Raw genomic sequence first — 12,010 nt, 5'->3', positions numbered from 1 at the left:
CCTTTTGTATCGTCTGATCCTGTCCAATTTTTCCCTTCTCTCTTAGGTCCCTTCCCCTTAAGGCCTCCTTTATGCTTGTCTAGAATTACCCCAGATGCTTTGACTCAACCTGTTCTCTCTGTTTACAGTCTCGGTGATTATGACCTATTTTATTGCAGTGTTTACACAGAGCCTCACAATCTCTAGCAACATGACCCATTTTTTTACAGTTAAAGCATCTATCTCCCCCTTTCTTCTGACTGTCTCTATCCACTTTTCTTGACTTTCTCAATAAGTTTGCTGAATCCTGTCCTAGTTCGGTTAAATCTTTCCTGACTTTCCCTAGGGTAACTAGCCCTATCCTTTTCTCCTCCTGCTCTACCCCTCCCTCGGCTCCAGGAGGTTCCCCATATGGGAGTGGTGGGGGTGGGACGGGAAGCCCTGGCTGCCGTCGCCTCACCACCACGATTTCATCATTGGGATTCTCTCTCCAAGCCTGATCTATCAGGATTGGGTACAATTTAGGCTTAGGAGAGACCTCCAGAGGAGCTGTGGGAGTTATTGCTCTCTGTTGTTTGCAACTTACATCTTCCTTTTCTTTTCTCCCTCAGCTCTCTTCCTCGCCTCGGCTAACCATACCCTTGCTGTATTTAGCCCCTCTGCCCATTGTTTATCTGCCTTGTCTCCACAAACCCTATTTATTTGTTTAATAAGCAATTCTAGCTTTTCAACATCCAGATGCCCATCAAAATCATAATTTTTCCTCCATTTTAAACATAAATCAATGTTCCTTCTGTCTTTCTGCTCCATATAACCCTGATCTCCCGTCCATTCCGGGACCTCCTTGGAGGATTTACTACCCATGTTTAATAAATCCTCGCTGCTCCTAGTAACTATGGTATTTATCACTATCTATGTGTATGTATTTCTATGATCTATGTATGTGCTGTTTTTACCGTTTCCTAGTTCCTACAGTTATGTTCTATTGTATTATTCTCACAATCGAGGTGAATATATTTCTATGTTCTATGTATGTGCTGTTTACCAGTACCTAGTTACTTTGGTTGTTCTCCTGTCTGACTATGTGTGTGTCTCTTTAATGTTTACCATCTATGTGTATGGATTTCTATTTAGGTTCTCTCCTTTCTGGAAACTTTATCTATAGCGTTGACTGTCGATCGGATATGAGGTCTTACCTATACAACTATAAGCCATTACCCAGGGGTCGTAAATCCTTACTTAACCTTTTATTTCGGGTTGTGTCGGAGGATTTTTAAAGTACACCACTATCTGGTATCTCACTCCGCTACATTAGGTTTCCCTCTCCTCCTTTTTGGACACTTCTTTCAGTATCGAATAAGTGCAGTTATCCTGTTCGCATAGAATTACCTTTCTTTCTCACAAAGCCCGAGTTTATATCCTCACCGATTTTAATATATCTACCACTACGTTTCATAGTCAGACTACTTCCCATATACAGATAGACTACTTAGGTTAGGATTTTATTTAGGTATGTCTTTTGAATTAATGGCTGTCCTATTTGTACAACACGACCGTACTATCTATCAACACCTATTTTAGTATCCCAGCTTAATCTCGGGCGAATATGCCTCTCATGATTAAGTTTAGTTTTATTTATGGTAGCGCAACTTACCTCAGGTCATCGCGGACCTGCCAGTGTATATCGGTCATACAAAACCCAATGGATCTGTTTGGAATAGCAGAGCTCCTATTATTGATAAATTCTAAACATTTGAGAACATCAAATCAAAGATAACTTAAATCATTCCCCCCATAATCGAGAATATAGGCTACTGACCTTGTAGCCGACTGGGAAAAGCACTGTTCTTTGGATCTAGTCACAGTCCCTGTCAGTCTGGGGTGTACACCGGCCTGTTATAGAGCCCCAATGTCAGGGGACAGGACTTTGTTATACGGACCACGGCCCGCCCGTGCACGGTTCTCGACTTATTACTTTCAGATGATAGGGACAGATATTTAGATCCGGCTCTCGAAGGACCAAATTGTTAAAGGAATTTCATTCCTATATGTTCATCAACCAATTCAATAAAAACACTCAGCCCATTTCTAAGAATTTGCTAGAAACTTATTTGTATAAAATAGACAGAGACCAGTCTCAAAATCAATCAATAGCGTTTATTCTCGAGAGTACTGAATATTATACAATGTACATTGGTTTATATCTCATTTCGTCATAGCGTTTTGAATGCTGCTCCTCCTTCTCTCCGATACAATGGCAATATAGTTCACAAGCCTTCCCACATTGTCTGCCACCTGTTAAACAATCTACTACAAGCCCAAGGTCTCTCCCCTCCCTGGGTAGAGACAGGATGTCCTGTAAGGAACACAGCATTCCATCTATTACTAGCACAAAGTCTCTCCCCTCCCTCGGTAGAGACAGGATGTCCTGTAAGGAACACAGCATTCCAGCCAGTATGACGATAGCTCCATTCATTTCCAACAAGGAACAGAAAGTACTTCTAATTCTTTACGAAAACTACACACATTACATTCAGTATTATGATTATAATAGGATTCATACATCCATACAGTAACATAGTAGTATTCTGTTTAGTTATAGTTCTGATTTAAATGTATACATAATTTAGCCATTATTAATATAAATCCCTTAACAACGGTACATCCATAACGACCATTGCCGAGTACAACTAAATGTACAACTAGACTACTTATTCCAGTCAGGTAAGTGTTATTATTGCAACTTTTATTTTGATTGAGAAATAATGCTGTTTTGTGTGAATTTATCAAAAGTTAGATGCTTTTGAGCCAACAAGGAAGTCCCCATCTCGGTCTCTCATCCACTCACTGTTCTTTATGCTTAGCATTGTCGTTTTTCAACTGATAGGACACATCAATATGGATTTCTGCTAAATCAGAATTTGACAGAAACTACCCGCACCTTTGATTTCATTGTGCACACTGATGCACCCATCGAAAGTTTGGTATAATTTATCATACTGTACGTTAAAATCTCATATTGGACTTCACGTGTGTTTTGAATGAGAAGGATGGGAAAATAGATATATATCAACATGATACCATAGAATAGAAATAGACATTTTTCATATGTCTTATTCTACTCCACAGAGACAACGTTAAGGATGCAAGATACCATTCTTCGGGTGTTTGTGCTGGTAGTTAGTCTACTGTATCCCATCCCCAGAGAGGACAGAACAGGACAGGTTCAGGAGCAGGATGATCACATAATGGACATGCAGAAGCGTGAAGATTGGCTGCTGAGGGAGAGGGCAAAGCTGGAACAGGAAGTGTCACCACTGGTAACCCAAGAGGAAGGGCCCATCGACCAAAAACCCTTACAACTTGAAGTGCAACAGGTCTTTCAAATTGACCAAAACCATTATCAAAAGGGCTTGGAAGAGACTCTTATCGAACAGAAACATTCTCAAGAGAACAAAGAGGAGAAAGACGAAGATAAAGAGGAGGGATCTCACATTGACCATAAGCTTTCACAAGTACACCAAGATGTACCTAAGACAGAGCAAAACCTCTCACCAGAGGACAAGGAACAGTCTACCATTGACCTCAGGCTATCATTAACGCTTTCACAACGAAACGACCAAGAGCAGCCTGCTTCGGACACAGAGGCATCTCACAATGACAAGAAGCTGTACCACTTGGACATGGCGAATGTCAATCAACAGTGGCCACAAGAGGTCCAGACTGGTAGTTGCCATAGTGACCAACAGACATCACCAGAGCGTCAGGAAGAGTCTCGGGTCGACCAACTGCAATCGAAAACAGACCAGGAAGCAGAACAGGAGGTGCCACCCTTCGTCAGAAGGAGACCTTCTCCCTTACCTCACCTCGCTCATCAACTCATCCCTGACCGCTGGCTATGTCCCTTCTGTCTTCAAGAGAGCGAGAGTTGCACCCCTTCTGAAAAAACCTACACTCGATCCTTCCGATGTCAACAACTACAGACCAGTATCCCTTCTTTCTTTTCTCTCCAAAACTCTTGAACGTGCCGTCCTTGGCCAGCTCTCCCGCTATCTCTCTCAGAATGACCTTCTTGATCCAAATCAGTCAGGTTTCAAGACTAGTCATTCAACTGAGACTGCTCTTCTCTGTATCACGGAGGCCCTCCGCACTGCTAACGCTAACTCTCTCTCCTCTGCTCTCATCCTTCTAGACCTATCGGCTGCCTTCGATACTGTGAACCATCAGATCCTCCTCTCCACCCTCTCCGAGTTGGGCATCTCCGGCGCGGCCCACGCTTGGATTGCGTCCTACCTGACAGGTCGCGTGGCGAGAATCTGTCTCCTCACCACGCGCTCTCACCACTGGCGTCCCCCAGGGCTCTGTTCTAGGCCCTCTCCTATTCTCGCTATACACCAAGTCACTTGGCTCTGTCATAACCTCACATGGTCTCTCCTATCATTGCTATGCAGACGATACACAATTAATCTTCTCCTTTCCCCCTTCTGATGACCAGGTGGCGAATCGCATCTCTGCATGTCTGGCAGACATATCAGTGTGGATGACGGATCACCACCTCAAGCTGAACCTCGGCAAGACGGAGCTGCTCTTCCTCCCGGGGAAGGACTGCCCGTTCCATGATCTCGCCATCACGGTTGACAACTCCATTGTGTCCTCCTCCCAGAGCGCTAAGAACCTTGGCGTGATCCTGGACAACACCCTGTCGTTCTCAACTAACATCAAGGCGGTGGCCCGTTCTTGTAGGTTCATGCTCTACAACATCCGCAGAGTACGACCCTGCCTCACACAGGAAGCGGCGCAGGTCCTAATCCAGGCACTTGTCATCTCCCGTCTGGATTACTGCAACTCGCTGTTGGCTGGGCTCCCTGCCTGTGCCATTAAACCCCTACAACTCATCCAGAACGCCGCAGCCCGTCTGGTGTTCAACCTTCCCAAGTTCTCTCACGTCACCCCGCTCCTCCGCTCTCTCCACTGGCTTCCAGTTGAAGCTCGCATCCGCTACAAGACCATGGTGCTTGCCTACGGAACTGTGAGGGGAACGGCACCTCAGTACCTCCAGGCTCTGATCAGGCCCTACACCCAAACAAGGGCTCTGCGTTCATCCACCTCTGGCCTGCTCGCCTCCCTACCACTGAGGAAGTACAGTTCCCGCGCAGCCCAGTCAAAACTGTTCGCTGCTCTGGCCCCCCAATGGTGGAACAAACTCCCTCACGACGCCAGGACAGCGGAGTCAATCACCACCTTCCGGAGACACCTGAAACCCCACCTCTTTCAGGAATACCTAGGATAGGATAAAGTAATCCTTCTCACCCCCCTTAAAAGATTTAGATGCACTATTGTAAAGTGGCTGTTCCACTGGATGTCTTAAGGTGAACGCACCAATTTGTAAGTCGCTCTGGATAAGAGCGTCTGCTAAATGACATAAATGTAAAATGTAAATGTCAGTACATCATCAGAAGGGAACCAGCAAGAGCATCTCACAGACCAGCCGTCTAACACACATCAGGAAGTAAAAGTACCACCTAACCTCAGAAAGTCAGACGACCAGCAACATCTCACAGAACAATATAACATAAACCAGGAAGAGACACCGATTCTCAGCGAATCATCAAAGGATGACCAGCAGCAGGAGCACGTCACTAATATCATAGACTCGGAGAGCGACTACACCTGGTACCTATGGAACACATACTCCCTCATCTATTTTGTTCATTTCTCTATTACATTATTCAGAAGACATTCACAGAAGAAGCCCCATCCAGGAGAGATAATTCAGGAGGATATGGAAGAAATCTCTGTCGTGAAAAACCTCTCGGCTGAAGTTCCGCTACCGGACTGTGATACACTCAACCGTTTTTATGACAAATGTGTCAAAGTCTCACCCAATGAGAGCTGGAGGGTGACAGTTTGTGGAGGGTTTTGCTAATGACCTATTAGACGCCATGAGGAGCATGAGTGATGTGGAGGTTGGCATGGTGATTGAAGACTTTGTGGTGGAGGGCAGGATCAGTTCCCTTGTGTGTGACATCATAGTCCCCATTGCCCCGTTAGAGCCATACAGTTTCCAGTTTCAACTCTGGTGTAACCAGGCTATTGATGATATGCCACCTGAAATGGAGGGCTGTGGTAGAGTCAAAATGGTGGATGGTGGTGTGAACCAAAATGGCTGCCCGTGTCGCACAGCTGCCATAGGAGATGATGATATGCTATGCCTGCTGTGTTGTGACAATGAGAAAGTCAAAGTGGTAAAAGTCACTGATCTATTGGATAGCGCTCTTTGCTCAAAACACACCCCTTACCTGGCCAAAACCAAGGTTACCAAATGGTTCCAGACCACAATTAGAAAAGCTTGGGGACAGATATCCCACAAGTACGAATTTGAGCTGACATTTCGCAACATAGACACCCCAGGAGCTCTGATGGTTCGATTCAGATCAGGGAAGGTGATAACCTTCGATATGGCTCCCGTGGTGAAACTCAAAGACACTGAAGCTTATTTCACAATTTCTCCTTCCACCCCAACTACAAACAACTCCTTGGACACATACTGGAGCCTCTCATTGACCACTTACGAGGACCACTTCCTGAAGTACCTGGCCAATCACCTGCCTGAAAACTCTTGCCACATTCACTGCCTTGGAATTGTAGCATTCCTTCACAAAAAGCAAACAGGCAGAAGTATCCTTTCAGATCATCACTTCAAAACAGTGTTAATTCACTTGCTTTTGAGTAAAGAGCCTTCTGACTGGTACCCTGAACACTTGGCTAGCAGGTTACGTGATGCATTGCACTTCCTAGAAAATAACCTTCAGGGCAGGAAGTTGCTTCACAGCTTTATTGGAAAGCCTCTGGTTCCAAGTGAGATTGGACTCCCTGCTGTATTTAGTGACGCAGAGCCTGTAAACCTCTTCCGCCATCTTGGGGTACAAAATGGCAGCTACACCAAGACAGTAAAGCATTTGCAAGAGATGCTCAGGAACTCTTTCATGCTGACACAGGAGTATTTGCCAAAGCCGAAGGAATGCAAATGTCTGGACAAAACGTCAACTGGTATAGTGTTCAACAATTGAAGGTTAATACTGGACAATTAACTGTAAAGAGATGCCAAATCTATAATGACATTCAAATGGAGAAGAGCGTCATGAGGAAACATGCTTAAGTGGTTGTTAAAATGCAACAGAAGTTCCACCCCCAACCCGGACCCAAATAAATGCTTATTTGAAAGTTACCTGAAAAATTATTTTTCAAATGTAGGCCGAAACTACATTGAAACATGTCAAATAATTTCCTATAGTCTATTTGAAAAAGTAAAAATATTTCCAAATACCAAACAGACCAGGGTTCAACTGCATGGGAGTATATACACTGAACAAATGTTTACTAAGTTACAGTTCATAAGGAAATCAGTCGATTGAAATACATTAGGCCCTAATCTACATAGTTCACAGGACTGGGAAGGAGCACAGCCATGGTGGGCCGTCCCTCACCCACCAACTTAGGAACTAGGCAGAGCAGGGCTCAGAAATACTCCAGTTTCAGCTGTCTGAGTGGCTGGTCCCCGATGATCCTACAGGTGAAGGTTAAGGTCCCGGCTGGTATTGTTACTCGTGGTCTGCAGTTGAGGCCAGTTAGACAATGCTCAGTTCTAAAATGTGCAGCAGTTTATGGTAGTAAAATTTACAAAATTCTGCACACTCCCTCAATTTAGACATCTGTGGTCTTGTGTGACAACTGCTTATATAAGAGTGGCCTTTTGGGCCCCATCACAAGGTCCACCTGTGTAGTGATCATGCCATTTGATCAGCTTCTTGATTTGCCACACCTGCCAGGGTGATGGAATAGCTTGGCAAAGGAGAAATACAAACATGGATTTCAACAAATGTGAACACTTGAACAAAGCTTTGTACTTATGGAACATTCCTGGGTTCTTTCATTTCAGCTCATGAAATTAAGTTCACATGTTGGATTTATATATTTTGGGATTTTAAAATTGCATACCAAAAATTTCCAAACACATTCCAATATTCAACTACTTCAAATAACATATCCCCAAATATGTATGTCTGAAAGTAATCAACTTTAATATTTCAACCCAGTTCTGCCTGTATCTCTGCAGCCATTTTAAAGAACTGAATCCACATGATAGTTTAAAAAGTTTATTTTATCAAAAGAACTGTCTACTGCTCAAAACCTCCCAACAGCACCTAAAACAATGAGGGAGAAAGCTATTATTTTCAGAAATTTGTGCTCATAATATATTAACACATGAAACATTAAGAATTAAGCAGAGGGACTGAATACCTTCAGTAGCCCCGTCGTTGAAGGTTTCCATGCTCCATGTTTTATTTTTAGCATGGTCGTCATGGGCCATCGTCGTAAAATGACTGGTCACAGTTTGTGCGTGAGCTATGAGAGCGTTATCAGATCAGTATTAGTCAAACCATAATGTCAAATGGTGGTATGAATGCCCGCATTAAGTCGTCAAAATGGCTTCCCATTCCCCATTCTCTAATGCGCTCAGATGAAAGGGTTGGTGACAATGAGACAAGACTGGTCATGAACCAGGCCTATGCCCCTGAACAGGTAGTTAACCCACTGTTCCTAGGCAGTCATTGAAAATAAGAATTTGTTCTTAACTGACCTGCCTAGTAAAATAAAGGTAAAAAAATAATATATATGCTCACCGGAGGGTTGTAGAGAAGGAGAAGGACAAGAGCCGGCACAGCATGAGCAAACCGCAGCTTCACCATACAGTGCCACCCACCTAGGACAATCACAAGAAATATTAGTTAACCCTCATAGCAAGGAGTCCCTCAGAACTCAAGTCAATCACTCAGGTGAACCTACTTTTTAGTCTTTGTGTCATAGTTGCAGGATTTGAAACTTGGAGTTGGAGTGACATTCCCTGTAGTTATTTCACAGTGCAAGTGGAGTTTCTGGAAGAAAATAAATGTACGTTCTTTAAGGTGCATTACTGTAGGCCTATAGTATTAAAGAAGCAAACCATCATGATACGTTGTTTGGAGATTCACACGTGAGTCAGACCTGATTGTCCAGGCCCTGGAAGATGAAAGCTCCGACAGTGAACCTCAAAGCATTGTTGGTTGTGTGTGACAGGAACTTTGACTGGACAGTATTCTTGCCATCCACCATGCATCTAGTGAAGAGAAGATTGTGTACTTAACACTGCAATTCGGGACAAGGTTCACTCGCTGGTTCTTATTCTGGCCTTGTAAACCAGGGACTGAGTTACAAGAGACACTAGGGCTGTTTACACAGGCAGACCGTTTGGATTTCTCTTGGTTGAGGTTTAACAGCACTTCACATCCAATATATTGCATTACCACCCCCAACTGAATTATAGGCCCATGACACGAAACAGGAACCAAAAACACTGAATATTACCCTACTTTAACCTCATCTGATCCTTCCCCAGGCCAATGGGCTGAGAGGACAGGACACTACCATGCTACACACGATGTGCTAGTCCTCTGCACCTTACATGTCAGTCATTGGCCTATCCCTCTGTGCTGTCAGACATCCCATTCACAGGAATCCTCAGAATTGCTCTCCCTTGACCCATTCTCTACTTCACTCCCTCAGCACTACTCTGACGAGCCAACAAACACGTCTGATCCCCAGCAACATGTGCACCCTACAGTTGACCACTTTATCCAACGACCCTACACAACCCTCTATCCCATGCCCTTCTGCACACATCCACATCTTGGAATCTCCCTCCTACACACTGTGACATGACCATAAATGTTGCAGCTGAAACAGCAGTGGATTCACCACAAAAGCTCCAACAGGATAACTGATACATCCTAACATGAGCTTGTCAGGTAAAGACTGACTCAACTCAAAAGGGCTGACAGTGACACACCGTGTCGCCACCGGGTCTGCGTCGCACCAAACTTCACACAGGAATCTAACTTCCATTGCGCACCATTGAAGGGAGTGACTTCTGGGGTGGCGCAAAGCAAGACTATACTAGTTGCGGCGCACAGAGCGCCTGCTCCCTCTGATCTAAAGAAACAAGTCCACTTCACCGACTCAAAAGCACACTCTTCCACCCCTGGGTCAGCCAAAAGACCTGGTTCCATCCTCTAAAAAAAAATCAGTCCCACTGGACCAAAATGCATCATCATAACCATGTCCATCAACGCAAAGCTCATGCTCCTCACAAACCTTTATATATCACCTCCATAACTCAAACTGGCATCTGGCCCACTTTCAACTTGACAGTCTTCCTCGACATACCCCTTTCCCTGTTATTGCTAGAGTCAAATTCAAACCCAACCTCTTTCCCTCCAATCCTCTTCCCTTAACCAATTACCCGACTTCTGAAAATAATCAGACTTCTGAAAATAATCAATTTTCCCCAACCGAAATTTCTGTAGCCTTGGGAGACATGCTAAGCTCTGTACTCCTACGTCAAATGGCAATTTGACCAATCAGATAAGTTTAAAGACTTGATGCGATTGGTCTTTCAAGCAATTAGTGGACAAAATAGAATTAGGCTGCCTGTGTAAACTGCCCAGCTGTGGAATCTAGCCAATTAACAAGCAAGAAATGAACTACCATGAACAAAACAAAACCAGGCTAAGATAAATTGTAGTTCTGTAACAAAGTAGTTTTACCCATAGTTGTCGACCACAGTGTATTTGAGAGTGGAGTTGGGGCTAGCAGTCACATAACAGTTGTTAATATACACCCGCCGATGCAAAGAAATAGTGGGAACTTTGGCCTCAAAGTACATTGGTTGTCCAATGATATAGGTTGTATTTCCAGTGAGCTTGTTCCATGATTCTGAAGAAAAAGGATAGAATTAAAGTTCTTTAATAGAAAACAATATTGCAAGTGCATTCAGATTTAGGTGACATCTGTCAAGTCAACTCACCATCATAAGATATGAGGGTGACGCCAACCTTGGATCTAAGGGCCTTGAAGACTTTTCCCGCCAAACGAGGATGAAAGCCAAACTTGTAAGAGTGGTGGATCCTGTAGAAAATGGCCATTAGTGCAGTCAGACACTCAAATAATATCCAGACTAGCATACTACCTAGTAGGGAGCCATGTATAGGATATGCTAGTGTGGACATTGGAACGTAGCCACCAAATGTGAAATCATGATGAAGTGGTGGTTCACCGATTGTAGCGGCATTCGATGTGAACAGAGAATGGCAACTCCCTCACAATACCGCCTATGGCCTCTGGCTCGTACTTCAGCACGTTGGAGTAGGAAATATAGTCAGCGGTACACTGGAATAGGAGAAACAACTCTAAAACCACCAAGACATCTGAACATAATCATTACAGCCATGGAAATACAATCCCTTCAGACCATTGCAATTTGACTGGATCACTCAAGGCATACATTTGATGTCTGAGTGAACGGGGATTGTATTTCTGATGGCATTGGTAGCCAACCTTTCTATGGAAGCTACAGCTTTTGATGTTGTAGAGCATGTAGTAGTGTTCCGCGGTGGATTGGTTGACTATGCATTTGTGGAGTTTAAGGTACTTGCAGGCGTCGGGGTTGGTGAAGGCGTCCTTTCTGATTCTCACATAAATCCTGTCGAGGTGGCACAGGACCTCAACCTTCTTAGAGTGAACTGGAGGAGTGGTGGGCGGAGAGGCGGTGGGCAACAGGATGTGCTTGACTGAGAGTGGCAGCGGCCTGAACTTCCCTTCAGGCTTGAAGACATTCGCTTGGTCCTCAGAAGCACGAATAGGGATGTATGCTGGTAGCTTCAGATAGTCTGGCTTATGAGAATGCTCCAACATGGGAGTGGCAGCGATTTGGGAACGAGATCTGACCTTGGGTTCAGAGTCGTCATCAAACCTCAACTTCTCACCCCACACAAACTCAGTGTCATTCCTGTCATCAACAGCTAAAAGGAAGCCCTTACCTGGCAAACCATAAGCAGAGTAGTAACTCATGAGCAAAAGCATCATTTTCACCACCATCTTGCCATTCACCACCAAATCTCTCTCAATAATCCAGAGCAGTAAAAAGTTGTATGAG

The 12,010-nt window shown here is 44.3% G+C and overlaps 1 protein-coding gene and 1 pseudogene across 1 annotated transcript; one reads left to right on the top strand and one right to left on the bottom strand.

Annotated features, from left to right (window-relative positions):
- Positions 1-3,117: 3,117 nt before the first annotated feature.
- LOC115143551 (inositol 1,4,5-trisphosphate receptor-interacting protein-like) lies at positions 3,118-7,105 on the top strand (annotated as a pseudogene).
- A 1,016-nt stretch (positions 7,106-8,121) lies between these two features.
- On the bottom strand, positions 8,122-12,010 carry LOC115143537 (zona pellucida sperm-binding protein 3-like). The gene is made up of 9 exons (XM_029684039.2): positions 11,413-12,010; positions 11,132-11,244; positions 10,883-10,983; positions 10,623-10,791; positions 9,025-9,136; positions 8,827-8,915; positions 8,664-8,743; positions 8,281-8,385; positions 8,122-8,183 (listed from the first exon to the last, which is right to left on the bottom strand). Exons 1-9 carry the CDS (start codon positions 11,950-11,952, stop codon positions 8,164-8,166), a joined length of 1,329 nt encoding a protein of 442 aa, XP_029539899.2. The 5' UTR covers positions 11,953-12,010; the 3' UTR covers positions 8,122-8,163.

The sequence above is a fragment of the Oncorhynchus nerka genome, linkage group LG15 (assembly GCF_034236695.1).
Source record: "Oncorhynchus nerka isolate Pitt River linkage group LG15, Oner_Uvic_2.0, whole genome shotgun sequence".
Lineage (NCBI taxonomy): Eukaryota > Metazoa > Chordata > Actinopteri > Salmoniformes > Salmonidae > Oncorhynchus > Oncorhynchus nerka.
Note: the sequence above shows the minus strand (reverse complement) of the source record. Positions and strands in the feature narration are given on the sequence as shown.

What these genes read in the sequence shown, in the direction of transcription:
- LOC115143537 (XM_029684039.2), bottom strand. Translation starts at nt 11,952, where the DNA reads ATGGTGGTGAAAATGATGCTTTTGCTCATGAGTTACTACTCTGCTTAT. An exon ending in ACTGTGGTCGACAACTATGG is followed by an intron (nt 9,137 to 10,622) that starts GTAAAACTACTT and finishes TCTCTTCACTAG; the next exon opens with ATGCATGGTGGATGGCAAGA. An exon ending in TCCAGGGCCTGGACAATCAG is followed by an intron (nt 8,916 to 9,024) that starts GTCTGACTCACG and finishes ATTTTCTTCCAG; the next exon opens with AAACTCCACTTGCACTGTGA.